Source organism: Rhinatrema bivittatum, chromosome 6, assembly GCF_901001135.1.
Source record: "Rhinatrema bivittatum chromosome 6, aRhiBiv1.1, whole genome shotgun sequence".
Taxonomy (NCBI): domain Eukaryota; kingdom Metazoa; phylum Chordata; class Amphibia; order Gymnophiona; family Rhinatrematidae; genus Rhinatrema; species Rhinatrema bivittatum.
Genome location: NC_042620.1, coordinates 107,187,578 through 107,213,271, shown reverse-complemented (window position 1 = coordinate 107,213,271; position 25,694 = coordinate 107,187,578). Strand labels below are relative to the sequence as shown.

The window sequence follows — 25,694 nt, the reverse complement described above, 5'->3', positions numbered from 1 at the left end:
GGAAAATGGACGCCGGCAAAATTGAGCAGTTTTTTCTGCTTTTCTGTACTCTTTCTCGGTGCTGGCCGAAATTAACTCCTGCCTTTGGGTAGGCGTTAATTTCATAGAGTAAAATGTGCGGCTTGGCTGCACATTTTACTTTCTGTATCGCGCAGGACTAACTAATAGGCTCATCAACATGCATGTTGCAGGCGCTATTAGTTTCAGGGGGTTGGCTGCGTGTTTTCCACGCGCTATTACCCCTTACTGCATAAGGGGTAAAAATAGCGCATCAAAAACGCATGGCCAAACGGGGGCTAACAGTGTGCGCGGCCGAGCGCACCATACTGTATTGGTCTGATAGAGAGGTGGAACCATGCTCTGGCAGAAACTCTGAAAAGGAAATTCAGCACAGGGCCTCCAGCAACCCATCCTTCACTCAAGGCCCTGAAGCAGTCTTGCCCCTCACCCAGGTTTCCATAGTAACAGGAAGCCTGTATGAGAGGGGCAGGACTGCGATAGGGCCATGATAAAATTTGAATCTTTTAAAATTCTACCGAGTCCTACGTGAAATGTCAAAGTTTAAGCATGTGGATGACAATTAAAAAAGGATGCACACCACTGATATAGAAAAGGAGAAAAACTCCCTTTAACAGACCTTTTACGTAACTCACTCACTCCCCCTCCTCCGATGAATGCCTTCTAGAAGTTCAACAGGATTAAATATATGCTATTTTTTCTGGTTTATTCTCGCTCTTCTCTATTGTTTTCACATTATCCTCTATAAGCAGTTTCAGATAAGAGAGTATTTCAAAACCTGTTGACCAAATTACAACATAAGATTGCAGAGATGCAAAAGCTGGACTCATCTGAGAAATCCTTTTATGCAATGCATATCCTTCTCTGGGCATAGTCACATCATTTGGCTTCAGAGATTTTACTGGACACAAATCATTCCGTCCATCACCAACATAGACAATTTTTGTATACTGTACTCCATTCTGTAACTGCACACCTATAAACTGTTCTAATACTTTTCTTTTACAAAGGTTTGGTGGGCATTCTGGACATTGATGTGTATGGAAATTCTGCACAGCAAGATAACCAAAATCATCAAAAGCTGCAGGATTTGTAAATATCTTATCAAATACCCCCTGAAAATTAGCACTTCTCAAAATCCAATTGATAAACATTGTATTGGAATCAGAAATTATTATACAATCAAACATGTCTTTTCTCTGGGAAACGAAGTTCAGAAGTTCATGCATTCCAGTAGTAAACGGAATGGCTGTCATCATCCCTTTCATTTCATCTTCTCTTATCCCTTGGTCTCCCAAATAACGAAATACTCTGCCCATATATTCAGTCCATTTTCCTCTTTCATAAGAATTTTGTAACACATTTGGTAGCTTTCTTCCAGGAGCACAATTCACAATCCAGGTGTCACTGTTATCATCTATGATGGTATGGTCAAAGTCAAACACCAACAGGAACATCATGCTTGCTTAACCAGATTCTATTTAACTGAGAAATAAAAAAAAAAAGGAGACATATTTAAGTCTTATGAATTAAAAACCTTATAATACACAGCTAAAAGGCTAAAAGAAAAGCAAAGTTACAACCTATATTCCTGGGGGAATTCTGCAGAACTGTGCAGCATAGAATTTTCATATTTTGTGCAGAATTTTGCAGGAGAGAGGTGAACGAGCCAAACACTACCTGCATGAGAAGCACGTCTGGACCACAGACAAGCACTTTCAGCATTGGAAACAAAATCATTTAATCAGGGAAACACTAGTTTCTAAATTATCAATTCAAAAATAAGACTAGTGTATATACCATTAATTAATATCATTCAAATTTAGCTCAATTTCACTAAAAAAAAATATTACTAAACCTTTAATTTTCATGCTTAATTTTAAGTTTTAAATTTTTAATTTTGAGAGAGAAAGACCTCAGCGTTGGTTGAAAACATAACCAACTGAATTCAAACCCAGTAGTTGCAATCATGGGTCAAAAAATTCACATTTTTATTTATTTTACTTTAAAAATCCAAAGTTTCTCTTCCTTATTAATACAATAAAATTATATTCCAATTTTTTGCCAGCAGTAATGCAATCCATTCTGTAGTTTTCTGTTTCATGGGATTAGTGCAGGGCTCTATATTTCTCCATTTTTTTTTTTTGCTAAATCCGAACACAGTAGAAAAATGCCCACTCAATTCTGTTTTTCAGACAAGTCATCAAAACTTTACACTTATCCGAGTATTGCCCATCATTCTCATATCTTCTTAAATCTTGTTCCATATCTCTTCAGATTACTATAAACTTCATCCTCTCGAATATTGAAATGCCAACGTTTCACACACGCTGCATCAGGGCGATCTCATTTTTCTTGATGTATCACATTTACTGTCTCGACAATAAGGAAGAAAAACTTTGGACTTTTAAAATAAAACAGAGAGGTTTTTGACCCATGATTGCAACTACTGGGTTTGAATTCAGTTTCAGCATTTAATCCATGCAGCTAGAAGGCATCATCAATGTTGGCTGTGGGGATGGGAGGGGGAGGAATACAGGCAGGAGGTATCACCATCAGCCCGAGTGGCCCAGCAGAGAGGTTTCAGTATCAGCTTAGGTCATGCAGGAGAGGGTAAAGCCACATTATTGTCCTGCATGGCTGAAAGGAGGTAGGCAGTATTCATGTCAGTATCATCCGTGTCAGCAGAAGACAGGCCACATAAGAGTCATCCCCCATGGCTCAGCTGAGAGCCAAACAGCATCAACTTTGGCCACGCGAGCAAAAGACAGGCCACATCATTGTTTGTGTCATGCGCAGTAGGCAATGACAGTGGCTTGGATAGAAACAGTGTGTCAGACCTTACAGGGTAGAGAGGGTTGGATGTGGGAGAAGAGAGAATAAAGAGTCAGGAATGGAGCAGAGAAGGCAGAGCAAGTAAGAGCATGGAGGAGATACAGGGAACAAGTAAGAGAATGGAGGGGATTGGCCTAAGGGAAGAGAGAGCAGACAGTGTCGGATCCAAGGGAGGGGGGAATACAGAGGGAGTCAGGCCCATGAGGGAGAAACAGAACGAAGGTCGTGAGGTTGGAAGGTAGATTGTAAGGGGAAGGGAGGTTCAAACTCTGGGGATGAAGAGAGATGGGGAAGAGAGATGGGGAGAAGGCAGAAAGGGTGGAAGGGACAGCCTTATGATCTACTCTTAGGGGAATTCTGCTCAAAATATTAAAATGCTGCATCTCGGATAACTTTTCTGTATTACATTTTTAGTTAAATTAGTCAAAGACCGTGATGTATATTGCATTATTCTGACAAATACAAAGTATGCAGAATTTTTAATTTTTGTGCACAGAATTACCCTAGGAGTAAATATATATAACACGGGGATCACAAGCGTTATCTTTCAGAGATTATCCAAGTCCCATCCTTTGGTGGATACATTTCTGCATAGGTGAGAAAGAAACATGAAGATGAATAACCAACTATATTCAGCATTTCTTCTTAGATCCTACTATGGCAGAAAAATATGTTGAAGCACAGTCCAGCAAACTGTCTTCAAACAATATTGTAGCAATTTCATTCAAATAATGCAAAAATATTTTACATATATTGTTTCCCAGTCACTGAATTGTAAACATTTTTATGAATTCAACATTACCCTTTATTTATATCATGCCTTTTCAACAGGAGTCCAAAGCCTGTTACAACAGATTTGTTTGCTTCAGATAGAAACACACCCCCACCCCCAAATAACAAGAGATCACTCAGTTTCTGAAGGAGTAAGAGTTTGCTGACCTAGCTCCCACCCAGTTACCCATTTTTGGATATATTCTGCCTGATATGGCTACTTATGCTGGTGTCAAAGGAGCTAGGGATAAGCCTAAGAACTGTATCCCAAACCTTTGGGCCGAGAAAGCTGCAGAATCTCAACAGATGGAGGAAGAGAGACTGCTTCTGTATCTGCTGCAGTAGGCCCAGAGGAAGATTTGTCCTCTGAGGAGAAGACCTCTGGCCTACAGTGATGGACAACCCTAAATCGGCATAGTCTATTCAAAACTTATTAGAAGTCTTTTTGATTCGACTTGCCAAAAAGATTGAATCCCAGCTAAGAGTTGTGGTAGAGATGGTGGCACAACTAGTGACTTAGGTTAAGTAGAGTGAAGAACCCACTGGAGGTCTGAGTTAGCGATTTGAAGGACAGCTTCCATTTGACAACATGGAATGGTGCTTAAAGAATCTTGAAGAATAAAGTGATGATCTTGAAAACACGTAGTCCTTGTAACAACATTTGTATTGTTGGACTTCTGAAACACATGGAAAGCTCAGACTCACTTGGATTTGTGGCAAAATGGCTACCAGAGCTTCTCGGTTTGAAGGTGAAGGGTGCCAAAATAAAAATAGGCTGCATGCATAGGGCCTTGCTCCGATGCATGATAACGGAAGGGCCAGAGCTATAACTGCATGTCTGTCTATACAACTTCTTGGACAAACAAAAAATACCAGAGAATGCCAGTCGTCAAGGTGAACTGACATTCCAGGGCTAAAGAATATTTTTGTTCCAAGATTTTTTGCAACACGTGCAGAAATGCAGACAGGCCTTTAAGGAGGTGAAGCGGCAGCTTTGGCAATGAGACTATACTTATGCTATGGTGTTCTCGGCAAAGCTTAGGATTCTGTCTGATGGTAAACTTTTTTTTTTTTTACAGATCCTGAAGAGGTGAGCGAATTCTTACATCAAAATCAATCACCTTAAACTGAAATTTTGCAAGGATATCAGAGGGAGCACTGGCGATTGGCAATGAGGATTATTGCTGTTGTCTGCTAAGTTTAATAGTTTGTTTTGCTATTACTTTTATATTTTTCTTGGTTCCAATGGAACTGGATAAATGCAAAACCCTTTCATCTACGATAACTGTGTGTGTATAAGAAGACTGGAACATTTATTTTCTATTTGCCTCATTATTACAGAGGCTAGAGGTTTTTTTTTTGCTTTTTCTATTCTTTCTGGACTTTTTTTTTTTTTTTGCAATTTTAGGACATGGGGTCTTTTTTTGTTGGGACAAGAGTACAATGTTGCCTTTTCCGTGTCCTCATTCATTGTTACACTGTGTTGATGTTCAGAGTGACATTAATTTAGTTACAGACTTTTATTGGTGCTCAGCTTGTTTCACCCTTTGCTCGACAATATTTTTTACTTTTTTTTTTTTGCTTATCTCTTGGTTCTGCTGTTACCTTTTTTGTTGACGCAAACTAGAGGTTTGGTTCTTTCCTGCTTCTAAGGTGGTGAAGCTAGAGCCCAAAGGCACACCAGGATCAGGGCAGTCAGCAGACTAATGGAGTCAAAGACTGGCCAAGATCAGGGCAGGCAGCTAGCAAGAGCTGTCAGGTCCAGGGAAAGGATCAGCTCTATGTGGCAGGCAATCATGGTCAGGTCCAGACAGCAGGCAACCGTAATCAGAACAAGGCAAGGGTCAGGTCCAAACAAGGGATCAAGATCTGCAGAGTCAGGCCAAAAGGTAGATGAAGACACACAGAAGACACTGGACAAGACATAAGAACATAAGAAATTGCCATGCTGTGTCAGACCAAGGATCAATCAAGCCCAGCATGCTGTTTCCAACAGAGGTCAAACCAGGTCACAAGAACCTGGCAAGTACCCAAACACCAAGAAGATCCCATGCTACTAATGCCAGTAATAGCTGAGGCCATTCCCTAAGTCAACTTGATTAATAGCAGTTAATGGACTTCTCCTCCAAGAAGTTAGCCAAACCTTTTTTGAACCCAGCTACACTAACTGCACTAACCACATGCTCTGGCAACAAATTCCAGAGCTTACTTGTGCATTAAGTGAAAAAGAATTTTCTCTGATTAGTTTTAAATGTGCTGCTTGCTAAATTAAGGGAGTGCCCCTAGACCTTCTATTATCTGAAAGAGTAAATAATCTATTCATTTTTACCCGTTCTAGACCTCTCATGATTTTGATGACCTCTATCATATTCCCCCCTCAGCTGTTTCTTCTCCAAGCTGAACAGCCCTAACCTCTTTAGCCTTTCCTCATAGAGGGATCCCAGAATTACCCACCTATAAAGACTGTTTCCAAGAGATAACCAGTGTTTGCACACAACTATTGGATACTGAGGCGGCTGTGGGCCCTTTACCGGCTATTAAATTAGAATGAGCTCACTGGGCCCTCGGTCAGCCCAGAGGGAACCTTCCATGAGAATTAACAGTCTGCTTCCATGACTTTTCAATTAAGGAAAAAGGTGGCCATGGTGGCCATGAAAAAGGGATGCATCATCTGGAACAATCATCAAATTGATATCTTCTAGGATTTATTTCTGATCACTATTCAGAAGAGGCGAGCTTTCTGGGACATCCTATCCATGTTGAAGCGTGAAGACATCAAATACAGATGGACTTTTCCTTTTGGGCTGCAGTTTTCAGTTAAAGGGCAATCCGTCAAAGTGAAGTCGGTAGAGGCTGCTGCAAATGTTTTGTGTTCTGTCGAGATAACTATACCCCAGGGAGACTAGCCCGCGACAGGCGAAACCAATACGGAAAAGAAGTGTGATTGCCCTAGGTGGCAGAGGATCCAGGGGACGGCAAATGCCTACGGAGACAGCTGGATACACACTCGTCACCTGAAACAGCAAGTGTGGGATGAGCAGACCCTCAATGGTCATTCTTATAGGAGTGGTTAACTGTGTTCCCATAAATGGAGGTAACGTTCTCTTTAACAAGTTCTTTGGAGCCGAGATTATTCAGCTTATTAGTATGTGTCATCTTGTAGAGCTGCAGCTTTGTTCTATTTTTTCTCTTTATGAAGTGGCATGGCGGGTTTGGCTATCATTTGAGATTGTTTAAGGTAGTGGAGTCGGTGTGGGACACCTAGTGGTTTCTTCTTCCTCCCAGGGGGTTAAAACACCTCATGAAATGAAGGTGTAGGTTGTTATTGGGCTTGGGTTCATATGTTATCAGAAGGCTGTAAGATTACAAGTCTCTTCACTCAGGGATCCTTAAGATTGGAAATCAGGTGGGGAGGACTCAGGGGCAATCATTTTTTATTGGTATCCTTTCCTTTCTTATTATAGATGGGTCCAGTCAAGATTAAGATTATGTCTTAATGCCAAAGGCTTGAACTCCCCTGGTAAAAAGGAAACTACTTTATAGGGAGGCAGTGGCTATGGGAGCCAATGTGATTTTTTGCCAGGAAACGCACCTAATGGCAAGATTTTCTCATCTGCCGGGTAGTAAACAATTCCCCTTTCAATATTTTACTCATGTGACAAAAGACAACAAATATGGAGGGGTGGGAACCTTGTTCGCCCAGAACTTGGTGGTGGATATATCTTCTGCCATCCGAGATGTCAACGGTAGATTCCTGATCTTGAAGGTGGTTATCAATGGGGAACGTCTCACTTTGGTTAATATATATGCACCAAACACGAATCAAGGAGTCTTTTTTCAGACTCTGATGGACTCTCTGGAAGGGTGGGCTGAAGGTCAAGTTCTGATAGGTGGGGATTTTAATACCACACGCTATCCCTACCTTGATAATTCCTCAGGGACAGGGGGGAGCTTCTCGCTCACAGCGACATTCTTTGAAAAGTTTAATCTGTCACTCGGGTCTGCAGGATATATGGCGATTGCGTGATCCTACCTTGAAAGATTTCATTTTTTACTCAGCACCACATTCCTCATATTCACATATTGATTATTTCTTGCTAGAGTTTATGCTGGTGGGAGCAGTACAGGATACTAGGATTGGACATATTACATGGTTGGACCACTCTCCGATCTGGTTAGAGTTTCAAATAGGCAAAGAGCAACGGGAAATTCGGTTTTGGAGGTTGAATGACTCCCTTCTCCAAGATAAGGATTTCAGTGAGGTTCTAATTAAGAATATACAGGAATATTTTTTACTCAATGACAATGTGGAAGTTTTGCCAACAGTACTTTGGGAGGGAATGAAGGCAGTCATTAGGGGGAAGCTTATCTCAAAAAACAGAGGGCAGCTAAAAGGCTGGATATCATGCGACATATAGGCAAATTGGAGGTCCGGCATAAGCGAAGTGGGGATGTTAATACTAAGATAGTTTTGGATACCACTAGGCAAGAACTGCAGGCCCTAAACTTGGCAGAGATAGCCTTCTACATGCTTAAAGTGAAACAGCAATTTTTCAAACTCGGAAATAAGGCTGGCAGACTCTTGGCCAGACATTTAAAGGTCCAGTCGAGGCAGAGCCAGATCCTTAAAATTAAGGATAAAGCAGGTGAGATGATTTATGAGAGGAAACGGATCTCAGATCGGTTTGCACAATTTTATAGCAATTTGTATGCGTGAGATGGTGATATACCACTATACCATCTTCTGCTATTACATCATATCTGAAACTTGTTTCTCTTCTCTCCTTATCTGAAGGGCACAGGGAGTCTCTGGGTGCGCCAATACGAACTGAGGAGATCCTCAGTGCCATTTCAGATTTGAAACTAGGCAAGGCTCCTGGACTCTATGGACTTTCTGCCAAGTTTTATAAGGCTTGTAAGTCAGTGATTGTCCAACCCTTAGCTAACATGTTCAATTTTCTGAGAGACAGTGGTTCATTAGCAGTGGGAGCGAGTGTTGTTGGTATCACAGTCCTGGCAAAGGAGGGGCGTGACCCCACTCTTGCAGCTCCTATCACCCGATCTCTCTTAGAAATATAGATTTAAAAATACTTGCCAAGATAGTAGCTGCCAGATTAGGGATGATTGCTCCAACACTCATATATGGGGGATCAATCTGGTTTTGACCCATGACGGCTAGCCGCAGATCTCAGTTGGTGGGTGCAACATTATAAGATACCGTCTGTCCTCCTGACGATCGATGCTGAGAAGGCATTTGACTACATTCAATTGGAGTATTTATTTCAGGTTCTGGAGAAGTTTGGGTTAGGCTCCTTTCTTACCTGAATATGAGCGCTTTATGAGCAACCAAAGGCCAGAGTTAGGGTAAATGGGAGCTATTCTGATTTGTTGGATGTAGGTAGGGGTAACCGGCAAGGATGCCCATTATCTCCTCTTCTGTTTGTGATCTCTTTAGAACCTCTTGCCTGGTTGTTCAGAAATGCTGATTTAGTTAGAGGGGTATTTATAGGGGGGGGGGGGGGGGGAAGTCATATAAAATGACTATGCGCAGATGACCTACTATTTACTCTGACAGACCCGGAGTGTTCTCTGCCTGCTTTGTTGGGGGAAATGAAGAAATTTGGCTCTGTATCGGGGTTCCAGGTCAATGGGGATAAATCCTAGATTCTAAATCTTTCATTAGATAGCACAGAGGCGGAGCACATGTGTAAGGGGCTTCTATTTAAGTAGGCATCAGATTCAGTTAAATTTCTAGGAATTAGAAATTTTCCTTGAATTACACACCCTTGTTCTAGGGAATCTGTAGGGATTTGGAAAGGTGGGACATTTTAGAGCTGTCTTGGTTTGGAAGAATCTCTACGGTTAAAATGAAAATGTCTTACCCCGGTTATGCTACTTCTTTCAAATGCTGCCAGGGCTCGACCCCGCTAAAGTGCTTAGAAACTGGCAGAAAGTTTTCATGAGCTTTATCTGGAAACGGTGCCCACCGCGGGTTGCGAGATCTGTGCTGTACAGACCCAAAAGCCAGGGAGGGCTGGGAGTTCCAAATTTGGAATTCTACTACACTACATCTCAGCTAAAAGCTGTATGGGAGTGGCATTATAAAAACAATAAATTAGGCATGGGTAGATTTAGAGCGGGATCTTTTCAGGAGACCAACCCTGGATTGGGTGGTGTAGCAAGCAAATATCTTTGAGCAGGATATTACTAAAAGGTTTACCCTTTATAGGTCACACTCTAAAGGTGTGGTGTCAATATCGCACCTGGTTGGTGGGGGATAAGCAGTTTTGGCACTCCACTTCATTTCTCATTGGAGAATTAGAGATTAAATCTAGACATGTTCTGCGTTGGGAATCTGATCTCTCTGATCTCAGATAAGGCGGAATGGGATTGGTGCTATCAGAAGTAGGGAAGAGTTCAGTCTCTTCGGTAATTCTGGAAAAGTGGCTATAACATTTTATACCGTTGGTACTATACAACAGAAAAACTGGGCAGGATATACCTAGGAGCCTCGGATCTTTGTTGGTGGAGGTGTGGGGCCTGTGGCACCTTTCTCCATGTTTGGTGGACATGCTCCAAGGCTGATGGGTTCTGGGATATGATATTGGAATTAGTACCTGATATCACTGCTATTCGCTTGCCCAAAACCCCCGGACTGCTTTTGCTCTCAATGGATTTTCTTGACATGAATAAATGGGTTGAATGTCTTATTGGCTTTATCTTGGTGGGAGCTCGATGCGAGCTGGCTGCTTGGTGAAGGAGAAAGAAGGTGCCTCAGACATCATTTGGAAGCTAGGCTGTCCTGGTTGTTCATACTTTATAAATTAACTGCACCATGCAGCGATTTGAGAAAATTTGACATATACACTTCAGGTTTTCTTTTGCCCTTTGAGTGGGGTATCTGATTAGCACAGATATCCCAATCCAGATAGGGGTTGTATAGTGGGGGGAGGGGATAATATTGAAAACTATTTGTTGCTAAAGACTTACTGTATTTTTCGCTCCATAAGACGCACTTTTTCCCCCCCAAAAGTGGGGGGGGAATGTATGTGCGTCTTATGGAGCGAATATTAAAAAAAATAAATAAATCTAACAAACCCCCCCACCCTCCTGACTCCCCGAAGACCTGCCGACTTAATTTACTACAACCCCCCACCCTCGTGACCCCCCCAAGACCTGCCAAACGTCCCTGGTGGTCCAGCGGGGGTCCGGGAACGATCTCCTGGGCGTCGGCCGCCAGTAAACAAAATGGCGCCGACGGCCCTTTGCCCTCACTATGTCACTGGGACCGACCGCTGCTATTGGTCGGTCTCAGTGACATAGTGAGGGCAAAGGGCCGTCGGCGCCATTTTGTTTACTGGCAGCCGACGGCCGAAGCCCAGGAGATCGTTCCCGGACCGCTCCTGGACCCCAGCTGGACCACCAGGGACGTTTGGCAGGTCTTGGGGGGGATCAGGAGGGTGGGGGGTTGCAGTAAATTAAGTCGACAGGTCTTGGGGGGGGTCGTAGTAAATTAAGTCGGCAGGTCTTGGGGGGGTCAGGAGGGTGGGGGTTGTTGTAAATTAAGTCGGCAGGTCTTGGGGGAGTCAGGAGGGTGGGGGGTTGTAGTAAATTAAGTCGGCAGGTCTTGGGGGGGTCAGGAGGGTGGGGGTTGTTGTAAATTAAGTCGGCAGGTCTTGGGGGGGGTCAGGAGGGTGGGGGGTTGTTAATTTAAAGGGTTGGGATGGGGTTTTTTTTTGGGGGGGAGGGGTTCCCAGAGAAAGAAAAGTTTTCTGATCTGGGGAGTGGACCGAAATGGCCCTCCCCAGACCCGAAAACAAAATGGGGAGAAAAAAAAAAACTATGCACTCCCCTAATTTGCTCCATAAGACGCCCAGACGCAGAGCCGGTTTAGCACAAATTTTTTTTTTTTTATTTTCCCCCTCTGAATCCTAGGTGCGTCTTATAGTCAGGTGCGTCTTATGGAGCGAAAAATACGGTATTATGGTGGGTTAAGACGATACCTTTTGTTATGTTGATCCTGTTTTGCTACTACTATATGTACTTGTTGCTCTGGTTAATAAACAGTAAGTTAAAAAAAAAAAAAGCCTTGAGTCTCTGATTTATCCTCTCGGTTTGTCCATTGCTCTGAGCGTGATAAAATGAGATGAAATCCAATGTAATTCCAAACTTCCTGCACAAGCCTTTCCAGTAGTTGTGAACTGAACTGCCCGGTCTGAGAACATGTGAAGATGGAAGATATGTTGGACAAAGTGTTTAGCCAGCTCAGGAGCAGATGGGAAGCCCAGAAGCGGCACAAAATGTGTCATGTTAGAAAACCTATCCACAACCACCCACATACTGGTGTTGCCGCCTGAGAGGGGAAGGTCAGTGACGATTCAGTGGTCAAATAGGTCCTGGGGGGGGGGGGGGGGGGGCGCTGGCAGAGGCTGCAACAACCCTCATGGTCATGCTTGCACACTCTTATTCATGGTACACGGGGGGCAAGACTCTTCATAACGCTTCACAATGGTCTTCATCTGAGTCCACCAGTAGTACTGGACGATTAATTCCAAGATTTGGGTGATACCTGGGTGCTCTGCCAAGCAGGAGTCATGAGCCCACTGAAGAAACTTCTGTTGTAGGCACCGGGGAACCAGTATCTTCCCAGGAGAAACTGTAAATGTGGCAGCAACCACAATCTTTGCAGGGTTGATGATAATCTGTGGGGATTCCAGAGAGCCCTCAGTATCAAAGGAACACGAGAGGGTATCGGCTCGTTTGTTCTATTCAACAGGATGATACCACAACTCCCAGCAGACTTGCTAGGGGCTCAGTCTCTGTGCTTGCACTAGATGCTTTAGGTTCTTGTGATCCATTTAGTTATTTACTGGAAGTTTGGCTCCTTCCAGCAGGTGTTCCTTTTCTTCCAAGGTTTGCTTGACTGCTAGCAGCTCACGATCTCCAGTGGTATTATTTCTCTGCTGGAGAGAATTTCTTTGAAAAGTAGGAGCAGGTCACAAGTGTACCATTATGGTTATGCTGTAGGAGGACAGTGCCCATCCCAAGTGTAGATGCATCTACCTCCAGGATGAATGGCATGGACAGATTTGGGTGGTGTAGGCACGGATCAAGGGTGAATTCCTCGAGATATTCAAAAGCTTGGATAGTGTCCGTGGTCCAGTCCTTGAATCCCGAGCCCTTTATAGTTATGGCTGTGAGTGGAGTCGCCAAGGAGGAGTAATTATGAATAAACTGCCTTTAGTAATTTGTGAACTCCAGGAAGCGCTGCAGCATCTTAAGTCCCATGAGCCAGGACCATTCCAGTATGACTTGATTTATGTGGGTCCATTTGGAGACCTTGACAAGAGAGTATATCCCAAGAAGGGAAGTAATTCCTGTTCGAAGGTACACTTCTCTTACTTGGCATAGAGGTGGTACTCATGGAGTCTCTGGAGGACCTGTTTCACATGTTGTCGGTGCTCTGATAATAACTTTGAGAAGAGTAAAATATCCTCCAGGTAAACTACCACATGAGAGGAGAGCAGATCCTGGGAGATCTTATTTATCATAAACTGGAAGACAGTGGGGGCACTGCACAACCTGAAGGGCATCACTAATATTCATAGTGTTAGTCACGGGTGTTAAAGACAGTTTTCCACTTATTGTCCTCTCAGATTCTGATGGTATGCTCCCCAATAATCCAGCTTGGTAAATATTTGCGCACCCTGAAGACTATCAAAGAGCTCAAAGATCAAAGGAAAAGGATAGTGATTCTTCTTGGTAATATATAGTATTAAGACCACAATAATCAATGCAGGGACATAATGACCCATCCTTCTTTCCTAAAAACATAATCCAACTCTTGGAGGTGAGAAGGGAGAATGAAGCTTCTGTCCAAGTTCTCATTAATATATTTGGTCATAATCTCTTTTTCATACTCCTGGGGGAAATCTGTGCAAAAAAATTTAAAATTCGGCAAAATTCTGCATACTTTATATTGATCAAAATAATATACATGATAGTCTTTAAGAAAATAATTTAAAATGTAATACAGAACAAAGTTATTACTTAAAGATGCAGAGTTTTAAATATTTTGAGCAGAATTTCCCTGGAAATACATTGTAAGAATGTCCCTTCCACCCTCTATCCCTACTCACCTGGCCAGTCTCCTTTCACTTTGCCTTCTCAGGCCCTGCAACTCCGCCACCCTCCACTATATCTCTACTCCCAGAGTTTGACCCCTCTCTCAGAACTGCCCCTCACACAGGCTCCATCTGTTCCACTCTCTCTCAATCGCACACACCCCCTCACACACACACAGGCTCCCTCTCTCTCTCTCAATAGCACACACACACACAGGCTCCCTCTCTCTCTCACACACACACACATCCCTTCACACACACACAGGCTCCCTCTCTCACACACACACACATTCCTTCACACACACACAGGCTCCCTCTCTCTCTCACACACACACACATCCCTTCACACACACACAGGCTCCCTCTCTCTCACACACACACACATCCCTTCACACAGGCTCCCTCTCTCTCTCTCACACACACATCCCTTCACACAGGCTCCCTCTCTCTCTCACACACACACATCCCTTCACACAGGCTCCCTCTCTCTCACACACACACATCCCTTCACACACACACAGGCTCCCTCTCTCTCTCTCACACACACACATCCCTTCACACACACACAGGCTCCCTCTCTCTCACACACACACACACATCCCTTCACACACACACAGGCTCCCTCTCTCTCACACACACACACATCCCTTCACACAGGCTCCCTCTCTCTCTCACACACACACATCCCTTCACACAGGCTCGCTCCCTCTCTCACACACACACACATCCCTTCACAGGCTCCCTCTCTCTCTCACACACACACACACATCCCTTCACACAGGCTCCCTCTTTCTCTCTCACACACACACACATCCCTTCACACAGGCTCCCTCTTTCTCTCTCACACACACACACATCCCTTCACACAGGCTCCCTCTTTCTCTCACACACACACACACACATCCCTTCACACAGGCTCCCTCTTTCTCTCACACACACACACATCCCTTCACACAGGCTCCCTCTTTCTCTCACACACACACATCCCTTCACACAGGCTCCCTCTTCTCTCTCTCTCACACACACACATATCCCTTCACACAGGCTCCCTCTTCTCTCTCTCTCACACACACACACCTCTTCACACAGGCTCCCTCTCTCTCTCACACACACACACACACACCCCCTTCACACAGGCTCCCTCTCTCTCTCACACACCCCCCTTCACACAGGCTCCCTCTCTCTCTCTCACACACACACCCCTTCACACAGGCTCCTTCTCTCACACACACACACATCCCTTCACACAGGCTCCCTCTCTCTCTCTCTCACACACATCCCTTCACACAGGCTCCCTCTCTCTCTCACACACACACATCCCTTCACACAGGCTCCCTCTCTCTCTCTCTCACACACACACACACATCCCTTCACACAGGCTCTCTCTCTCTCTCTCTCACACACACACACATCCCTTCACACAGGCTCCCTCTCTCTCTCTCTCACACACACACACACATCCCTTCACACAGGCTCCCTCTCTCTCTCACACACACACATCCCTTCACACAGGCTCCCTCTCTCTCACACACACATCCCTTCACACAGGCTCCCTCTCTCTCACACACACATTCCTTCACACAGGCTCCCTCTCTCACACACACACACACATCCCTTCACACAAGCTCCCTCTCTCTCTCTCACACACACACATCCCTTCACACAAGCTCCCTCTCTCTCTCTCACACACACACACACATCCCTTCACACAGGCTCCCTCTCTCTCTCTCACACACACACACATCCCTTCACACAGGCTCCCTCTCTCTCTCTCTCACACACACACACACACATCCCTTCACACAGGCTCCCTCTCTCACACACACACACACATCCCTTCACACAGGCTCCCTCTCTCTCACACACACACACACATTCCTTCACACAGGCTCCCTCTCTCTCACACACACACACACACACACATCCCTTCACACAGGCTCCCTCTCACTCACACACACCCCTTCACACAGGCTCCCTCTGTCTCACAAAATCACCCTTACTCCCTCACATACACACAATTCCTTTTTCACGCGCCTGAGCTCCCAATCTCTCACACATATACACACTCCTTCACAATCTCCTCACAGACTCCCTCTCTTTGATACACAAGCCCAGCCTCATACACACACACCCCCTCGCCGGGGCCTGCACCCTCTTTGCTGCGAGCGGGATGGAGTCTGCTTGCGTCATGCCAGGGCCTGCTCCAAATTCTGCAAAGAAAATGGAAATTCTGTGCAGGAGGGGAATTCTGCGCAAATTCTGTAGCACAAAATTCCTCCAGAAATGGTTTCAGGGTCCGAGAGCGGGTATACTCTTCCTCTGGGTGGAACTTTGCCAGGGATCAAGTCTATGGCGCAAGCCAGAGCAGTGTCTCCCAACAAGGAAAGAAAGTCACCTTGACTTGGTCTTTTAGAAAAAAAGGGTGCCTGCAATTCAAATTGCATCCTACATTGGTTGAGAAAGCTTCTACATTTTAGTGGATCTCCATCATGGTGGAGATAGGTGAAGCATGGAAGTAGCAGGCAGCATGATGGGTGCCAGAATGGAAGCCAGAGCAAGCCAAGCCGGAATGACCAGAAAATATCCAGCCATAGTGTTAATCTAATCCTGCTGCTGTTGGAACTGGTATGCTAAGCCTTTCGAAAGTGGATGCAAGTCTGCTGAGGGCGAACCCACAAGGCCTACGCCAGCAGCTGGTGAATGCACCCCGTAGCGAGATAAACCTATACCAGCTGCCTTCCCCACAGGTTGAGCCTTTGGGTTCTGACGGGACTTAGGTAAGTCCCTAGGCAGTGAAGAGAACCAGAGTCCAAAGTTAAACTGGGGTGAAGGCAGGCAGCAGACTAATGGAGTCAAAGACAGGCTAAGGTCAGGGCAGGCTGCTAGCAAAGTGGTCAGGTCCCATCCAAGAAAGAGATCAAGATCTGGAGAGACAAGGCCAAGGGTAGACAAAGAAACACAGAAGACACTGGACAAGACAAACAGGGCAAGGTGAGGTTGGAAAAGGTGGGCTGGATGAGGTACAAGGATGAGGAAGCCCAGAGAATGCAAGGCTGGATGAGGCAAGACTGGACTCAGGTACGCAGGAGAACAGGAACCAGGAACACGCAAGCAACATGTAATGCAAGGCAGGAGACCCATTGCTGAGGTGAGGTAATGCTGCAGAGCCCTTGCTTAAATGGCCCAATTGGACTGACATTGGGAAGTGCCACTCAGTGTTCCAGCTGTGGGGTCTATATTATGTGCGCACATGCATGTGCCCAAGGCAAAACGGCAGTATCGAGCGACGGTGACGTTCTGCCGCAACAGGAAGCCTCCGGCAGCAGTCAGCAATGGGGGCGAGTGCAGTGGCTCACGGGGCAGTCCTGTGAGCTGCCAAATATAACACAAATATTGTAAACACTGTTCTTTTTCAATGAGGTATCACTTAAACTTTTGTCTTTGGATGTTGGAGGATTATCCACTCCTATTAAAAGAACGAGAATCCTGCGCTTTATTAAAAAACAGCAGGTCCACTTAGCTTTGGTTCAGGAAATTCATTTAACTGTAAAGGAACAAGACAAACTCCTTAAAATATGGGTGGGTTAAGTATTTGCATCTTCTTACAATTCTAAGAGACCAGAGCCCAGGTACATGCATCTTGATCCACCTTTCACTACTGACAGCTCCTATAAAGACCCAAAGAGGCAATTTGTAATTCTAAGGGGAACGTTAGATGGGGAATTTATCACTCTGGTTAATGAGTGTTTGAATTCAGTGCAGCTCCCTTGCTTGTCTGCTGAGGCCAACAAAATCTTGTAGAACCTATTAAGGATTCAGAGGCTCAGTGGGCAATTAAATCTCTGGCGGTAAAAAAAAAAATGCCCGGGTCCAGATGGGTTCCCAGTGGATTTTTATACACATTTTTATGGAAGATTTAGTGCCAATTTTTCAGGACTTGATTAATTATTTAGGTAACTCCGCTATATCTTCTAGACATTTGCCGGATATACAAAAAAGGCAAAGAGCCATTAGAAGGTAGTGCTTACAGGCCCATTTCTCTCATTAATGCTGATAATAAAATTCTTGCCAAGGTACTGCAGCTTGGATTAGCGCCTATAATGCCACTGGCTTCATCAGGGGACAATCATCCGTTAAAAGTACTAGACTTTTTCACAGTATTCACCTAGCCAAGAAATATAATATCCCAGGTACTGTTCTAGCTTTAGATGTGGCAAGGCCTCCGATTGGCTCTTATGGGCTATGTTTGCTGTGCTCCGGAAGCTAGGATTCCCCAATGCATTTATGTCATGGATCCAGGCTCTATATTTTAATCAAAAGGCAAGAATGAGAGTTTATGGATTGTTATCTGATCTGTTAATTGCTAGGGGAATGTGGCAGGGCTGTCCCGTGGCCCCTCTTCTTTTTGATTTAGCATTAGAATCTCTCGCTCAAAAGATTAGGGAAGAACCTACAGTGACGGTTTTCAATTTTCAACAGCTATGGAAAAAAACTGCATTGCACGTGGATGATGTCCTGTTGTTTTTGACACAGGTTCATAGTTCTGCTCCAGCTTCACGTTCTTTGCTTTGCCTTTATCATGACATTTTGGGTTATTTAATTCATTATACTAAATTGGTGTTAAGCATTTTGGGAAAAAGTTTACGCTCCGGGCGTGCCTGGACTAATTTTCATAGGAGACGTCTCAATTTAAATACTTGGAGATAAACATTTCTGCCAATATTGCTGATCTTTTCCAGATCAATTATATTGATATTATTAAGAAATTACTATCTGATCTGGAAAAATGGACACCATTTTCTCTATCACACAGGCTGAGCGCACTGTTTGCCCACGTTTGGCCACGTGTTTTCGACGCGCTATTTTTACTCCTTTTACAGTAAGGAGTAATAGCGCGTGGAAAACGTGCGGCACCCCCCCCCCCCCCGAAACTAATAGCGCCCGCAACATGTAAATTAGTTTTAAATTATTGATTATTATTTGATGTCTGCTGTTTTTGAAATATTTTATTGGTGTTATACAAATTTTTGAAAATTTCCCTATGAGTTAAATAACTGGAGGTTCTATTCATCAGCAGTTTTGAAATATATTTTTAGTATGATTTTCCTATTGTGATTGATGTTTTATAGTTCTTGATTTTATTGTTTGATATTTTATGAGAAATGATGGTATTTTCTGTTTGTCCATTGCTGCATTACATACAGTCTAACTTGTGATTTCCAGTTTAGTTTGTCTGTGCATTTCTATGTATATTTCATGGTCCTTTTATTCTGTATTTGGTGACTCACCAAATTGTATGTGAAATTGGGTACCCATGGGCCAGTATGGAGAAAAATACCCAGGGCCACTATTTTCCCACAATCCGCCCCTGCCCTCAGCCATCTCTTCTCCAAACTGAGGAGTCCTAACCTCTTTAGCCTTTCTTCATAGGGGAATTGTTCCATCGCCTTTATCATTTTGATCGCCCTTCTCTATGTTTTATGAGGCCTAATTAGCTGAATTTTTTTTTTCTCACCCTGAGCACCTTCAACAAGTAGTACAGAGGCCTTACTGCCAACAAACGACTAGAAACCCGGCGTGTGCCGCTCAATTCTTAGAACAGAACTCCTGGCTCGCTCCGCTCCCGCTGGTTGATAGGTAGCTCCGGGGAATCCCACAGCACATCACTGGAACCAGGCCGAATCCGTGCCTGTGCGGCCGGGCCTCCCCCCAGCCTTTCTTACCTGCCAGAGCCTTCAGCACCTCCGCCTGTTCCTCGCCAGTCATCCGAGTACGTTTAACAGCCCCCCCCCCCCCCCGCAGTTCCTAATCACCTCTTTCCAGCGTCTGAACCCAAAATGCAACCGATCCCAAGAGCCACTTCACCCCCTTCCGCCGTTAAGGTAACATAAGCAGCTCCGCGCTCACAATTCAAGCTGTATTGGCACCAGGCGGGCGGGCAAGCAAGCGCCTTGAGCACGTCACGTAACTCGTTAACTCCCATTTCTCGCTCCCAGCAGGCAACACTACAAAGACCGACGTCCCTTACTGCCTGTACCGTTTCTAGGCAACGGGACCCGGGATAGAAACAAGACAGAGGGGGAAGACGCCGGGCCAGGGGCGCGATCACGGACTCCCCGCGAGCAGCAGTCGTGGTTTTTCTTCTACTCTCCGTTGGACATGACGACGGCGTCATCCTCGGTGGTGCAGTACGGCAGACGGAAAGGGCTGAATAGGGACAATTCAGGTACAGGATGCGTAGTTTTCCAGCGCGCGCGATTGAGCGCTCCTGTCTGAGCGAGTCCTTCGCGGGAATGCAAAAATAAAGTTGCAAACCTTTGACGGGGGCTCTCTGTAGCCACTACAGCAGTGCTCAATAGCCACACGTGTCATCGGACGGGAACTTAGCCTTGTCCGTCAAAGCTCTGAAAAAGCTAGACGAACTTATTACCTCAGTCTTTTCTGTAGCTCTAGACACGGAATTACTGCAGCGTCCGGGAGGAGGGCTGTTATGTGTGGCTAGTTAGTGCTGCCATCCCCGGAGAACCCCTGGCACAGGGATGCAACTTTTTTTTCTCCACGGACAAGCGTACTAAATAAAATAACCACACATGTGAGGACTCCCACTCTCAGTGAAGGACATTTTTTCTTTTTATATATCCCCTACCTCTCTGGTGAAGTTGAAGCTAATTGAATTTAAATATAGTAAGAACACACGTGCCTAACAAGTCTTATGGAGCTTGTTCTTTTGCAAACAGTGGTGCTATGGATAGTTGACCAGGTGGCTGCCCTACAGATTTTCTTGACGTGAGGCTCCATTTAAAGGTACCATTGAGGTGGCTTTTGCTTGGAGTGGATGAGCTATGATAATTTTTGTTAAAGGCAAAGTAGTTTATTTATAACAGAAAGAAATACATTGTTCTAGCCAATTGGAAATAGTTTGTTTCTCTGCTGGCAATCCATGTTTGGTTGGGTCATATGAAACAAAAAATCTGAGATGACCTTCTTACAGATTTTGTTTTTGAGAGATAAAATAAATGTACTTGTCTACAATCCAAGCTATGTAAGATTTGGGCCTTTAGAGTGAAATGTGGTTCCAGGTAGAAAGTTGGTAGCTACATGGTTTGTTTCATATGTAACTAAGTCGCTCTCTTCGGTTGAAATTTTGGATAAGTGCGTTATGGAACTTTTGTCAGGGAAAAACTGTGTGTATGGTGGATATGTGACTAGCACTTGAATCTCACTGATTCTTCTCCAGGGCTGGCGCAACCATTAGACAGGACTAGGTAGTCACCTAGGGCAGCATCAGTGGGGCAAGGCACTGTCAGGATATGCAAGACACCATTTTCAAAATGTGAAACAAGCGGTGATAGTTGCGGAGCACTAGGTGAGAGAGAGAGAGAGTGTGAGTGAGCACTGTAAGAGGGAGATCATAACTCCTTATATATCTACCAGTGTCTGAGGAGATGGAACATTTCCCCTATGAGGAAAGGCTGAAGAGGTTAGGGCTGTTCAGCTTGGAGAAGAGACGGCTAAGGGGGGATATGATAGAGGTCTTTAAGATCATGAGAGGTCTTGAACGAGTAGATGTGAAACGGTTATTTACACTTTCGAATAATAGAAGGACTAGGGGGCATTCCATGAAGTTAGCAAGTAGCACATTTAAGACTAATCGGAGAAAATTCTTTTTCACTCAACGCACAATAAAGCTCTGGAATTTATTGCCAGAGGATGTGGTTAGTGCAGTTAGTGTAGCTGGGTTCAAAAAAGGTTTGGATAAGTTCTTGGAGGAGAAGTCCATTAACAGCTATTAATCAAATTTACGTAGGGAATAGCCACTGCTATTAATTGCATCAGTAGCATGGGATCTTAGTGTCTGGGTAATTTCCAGGTTCTTGTGGGCTGGTTTTGGCCTCTGTTGGAAACAGGATGCTGGGCTTGATGGACCCTTGGTCTGACCCAGCATGGCAATTTCTTATGTTCTTACATTCAACTCAGGGCAGGTTTGGGGGTGGGGTTACATTGGTCTGCCTAGGGCGTTAAAGACCCTTGCACCGGCCTTGTCCTTCTCAGTCATAATTGCTATGAGAAACAATGCTTTCCAGAAGGTCCATTTCAATAGGGCATCTGAACTGGTTAAAGAAAAGGTTCTATGAGCTGTTTAAACACCATGTTGAAGCCCCACTGTGGAACTGCTTTTTCAAAGGTGTTTGAAATGAAATAATCCTTTCAGAAATCTAGCAGCTGTAAAATTTTGAGATATTGTTTGTCTGACTGTAGTGAGCCAATAAAGTACTCAAGTAGTGCTTTACTGAGTTTAAGAGACTTTTTTGAGAGATGGAGAAGATATTGAAGAATGTGATGAATATCAGTCATAAAAGGATCTTCATTTCACTTCTGACACCAGTTCATAAAATGGGTCCACTTATTAGCATAGGGTTTCCTAGTACTTGGCTTCTTTGCAGTATTTTTTTATGTCCTTAGTGCAAAATTTACCATATTCTATCAAGCTTTCAATATCCATGCTGTCAGCCCTTAACTCTGAATATTGGGATGTAAGCGCATCTTGATGTTTTGCGATATCGGATTTGGAATCTGAGGAAGTTGGTAAAAACTTGATCTTGCCAGATTCGTTAAGAATGGAAACAAAATCTGTCTCTTTCAATATAGGGCTATGAGGATCATCCTTGCTTTTTCTTGTTTTGTTTTCAGGGTGGCTTTTGGAGTGAGAGGAATGGGAGGATAAGCATAGAGAAAAGCTGCTCCCCAGTGTAGATGGAAAGCATCTGCTGCTAATTGCCATAGGGGTCTGGGCTTGGCAATCCCGGCTTTCCTGCAAGGAAGCTGTAAACTTGAGAGCCAAGTTGCAGGCGGGATGGCAGAGGTCAGGAGCTGGAGAAGAGCCAGGAGAGACCCACTCAGAACAGGAACACTGAAACTGGACTCAAGCAGGGACACTGGAGGCTTAACTGTAAAGCAGGAAGATTTGTATGCAGGAGTGCTGAAACATGAATACAATTGCAGTGATTTTGGAACAGGACACAAACTAGAACAAAGCTTAGAAATCAGGAAACAAATGGTTTGCGCTTCTGCAGGCAGAATTGTTAAGACACAAAGGAAAAACTAGGAAAATTAAAAGTGCAATAAAGGGAATCACAGAGAAGAAAAAAGTTAGTGATAGCAAACTAGACAACTGTAAGCTTGACATGTTCATTTGGCAGAGAGGATGAATTAGACTGAGGTAATCTCTTGTGATAGTGAAGGCGCAGGATTTATTGCACATGCTCTGAAAGTTCTAGGGCTTTTGGAGTTTTGATAGACAAGGCTAAGTTTGCAATAGTGCTGTCAGATGATGTCACCCACATGTATGGCTATTTAGTCTGCATGTCCATAGAGAAGCAAGCTGTGAAGTGGCCACAGAAGAGGTTTGGAAGTGACTGTCATAGAAATATCCCTTGGCTTCTGTGAATGGGAACTAGAAGTGGGTGAACTTATGTAAGGGCTATTTGGACTTGAGTGTGGTTTTTGTTTTTTTTTTCTTGAACTGGGAACTATTCAGTCTTAGGTTACTTTAAAGTGCCCTGCTATACTGAAGTGAAGGCTGGATGCCATTTTGTGTTGAATATTGCTGCTCACTGAAAATAAAAGTCACTGTTGCACAGCCAGAAGCTTCCTGGTGTCTTCTTCTGGCTGTGAGCCGGTCATTGAATGCTCAGCCATATCACAGTAGTATTATGAAGATTTGATAAGTACATATATTTAGAGGAGGAAGTGATGTCATTGGCATAAATGGCAGCCTGATCAGCTTGTTCCCCGTAGCAAACTCAGCAATCAGTGTGCACTAGCTATCAGCAGAACAAAAAATGATCATTTCCCAGTTAGTGAAGGTTGTGGCTCGAGACTGCATGTCAGCATGAAAGAAATCCATTGACCTGTGCCAATTTTCATACAGGGCCTTTAGCATGCTGGCAGAGGAAACAGACCATGGCGGAAGGAGGGCTGATAAGAAAGCAGAGCACTAGAGTGGGGACACATCAGTGTCACAGCAGACATGATGTTCTTACCTGTGAGGATTTCAAAACTTGGTTTTGTAAACTGAATAAAAATATAGCTTCAGTTAAAGTTGAGATCCTGGAAACAGTGACAGAACTTTGTAATGATTTGTCTGATTTTGGCTGAAGGATAGAAGAGGTGGAAAACTATGTGGAGGACTAGACTTTAACTATTGACCAGTTAAAGAAAACAGTTTCTGCTCTCGAAAGTCGTAATGAATCCACTGTTTAAAAACTGGAGGATCTTGAAAATAGTTCACATATATGTCATCTGCGTTTCAGAGGGATTCCCGAGTCTACCGATTTAATGCAGAATCTGTGGCTGTGGTACAACAGATTTGTAGGACTCTTCTTCATGCTGGCAAGTCACCTGGTGAGGAGATTGAGGTGGCCACCTCAAAGCCCATTGGTCTTTGGGGATGGCTGTCAGAAAGCTTCCTAAAGATATTATTGCATCAATTGAAAGAAAAGGTGTTGATGGTACTGAAGCAAAAAAGATGGATATTATAAACTGGAATGGTAGTAATAATGGTATTTACATTCACTTGTCCCCCCTTAGACTTGAGAGATAACCATTGTACTGATGGCTCTTTCCATTTGGTCTTGCCTTTACTATTAGCAGTGTCACCTCCAGAATTAAAACAGGATGAAACGGCCAAGATATTAAGGGCAGCAGGGATTGCTATCCAGATATCTGAAACACCGACCCTGGATCTTGCCTGACAGGATTTTCCCAAATGGCAGCAGGTGAATAAAGGGGGGAGAAGGCTATGAAGAAACTCGGATGGATCACATTCTTCTAAGGAAGCAGGAACCTGAATACTTGGGCTCAGCTGTTTTGTCTCAGCCTTTATTTGTGAAATATAAGCTTTTTGTTTCCGTAACTACACTGTTACATGAGATGACCTGATGTGTTGGTGTGAAGAATACTGATGGGGTTTTTTTGTTTTATACTGAATAATACCTTGGTTGGCTGTTTTGTGATAGCTGACAGCCCTGCTACACATAATGGACTCATTACTTATGGCTCTTTTTTGTTTATTCTATTCATATGCATGATATTGCAGAAAGAAGTTTGTTGTGGGTCAGCTTCTGATGATGTTATCCTCTGTAATTTGTGATCTGGGTTTATGTTTCCAGATCATGTTATAGATAGGATAGGGAGGGGAAGAGTGGATGATATAGGTGATAAGGGGAAAATGGGGTTGAGACATGTTGGGAGTTGTTCAATCTTCTTTTTCTTATATATGGGACTACTGTGGTGGCTAGGTCCTTTTGTTCCTGAAGATATTAGGATTGTTATCTCTAATGGATGGGCCTTTATTTGTTATTACAGTGTTATCATGTAGGCTGTTGTCTTTAAATGTGAAAGGTGTAAACTTAACACAATCCAACAGGTGTGTAGCAAAATCCATTGCAAAGGTCCATGCAAAACAAATCAGAAAAAACTATTTAAACAGGAAAAGTTCAATAATTCCAAAATGCCAAATCTTTATTGAAATGTCAGTCCCCCGACATGGACCGTGTTTCGCAAAGGCTGCATCGGGAGGGACCAATTACATGTGGTAAAATAAAGCGGCGTTACATTCTTGAGAAATGTGTCTGTGAAAACAAAATCGATTGAACATTTGTTAGGACCAAAGAAAGAGTGGCATGACTACAGAGGCAACTGTAAAAACACAAGGAAATACATACCCCATTAGATACATCAAGGGGAATTTCCAGAGGATAATTTGGGGGGTTGAACCAATTACCTGAAATAACACAGCACTCAAGTTAAAACAAATCTCAAAGGACCTATTACAGGTAAACGAAGGCTTCAATGGAAACCAGAAGAGAACTTACAATTGGAAGAGCACCGTTCTAATGTGTGTGAAGAAGGATGTTAAAACGTAGAAAACAATGGCAGTAAGAA

At 43.9% G+C, this 25,694-nt stretch overlaps 2 protein-coding genes across 3 annotated transcripts in view; one reads left to right on the top strand and one right to left on the bottom strand.

The window, feature by feature from the left end:
- Positions 1–209: 209 nt before the first annotated feature.
- Positions 210–19,696, bottom strand: PHOSPHO2 (phosphatase, orphan 2). 2 transcript variants are annotated; one of them, XM_029605701.1, is made up of 2 exons: positions 19,562–19,696; positions 210–1,503 (listed from the first exon to the last, which is right to left on the bottom strand). In XM_029605701.1, exon 2 carries the CDS (start codon positions 1,476–1,478, stop codon positions 699–701), a length of 780 nt encoding a protein of 259 aa, XP_029461561.1. In that variant the 5' UTR covers positions 1,479–1,503; positions 19,562–19,696; the 3' UTR covers positions 210–698. The 2 variants fall into 2 exon arrangements, with proteins under 2 accessions (XP_029461561.1, XP_029461560.1); XM_029605700.1 differs by having other exon boundaries at positions 19,472–19,690.
- A 60-nt stretch (positions 19,697–19,756) lies between these two features.
- CCDC173 (coiled-coil domain containing 173) overlaps positions 19,757–25,694 on the top strand; it is a 115,963-nt gene continuing 110,025 nt past the window's right edge. The window contains exon 1 of the mRNA XM_029605699.1: positions 19,757–19,974. Within this exon, the coding sequence (XP_029461559.1) occupies positions 19,908–19,974 (67 nt within the window). The 5' untranslated portion in view covers positions 19,757–19,907. The remainder of the gene's footprint in view (positions 19,975–25,694) is intronic.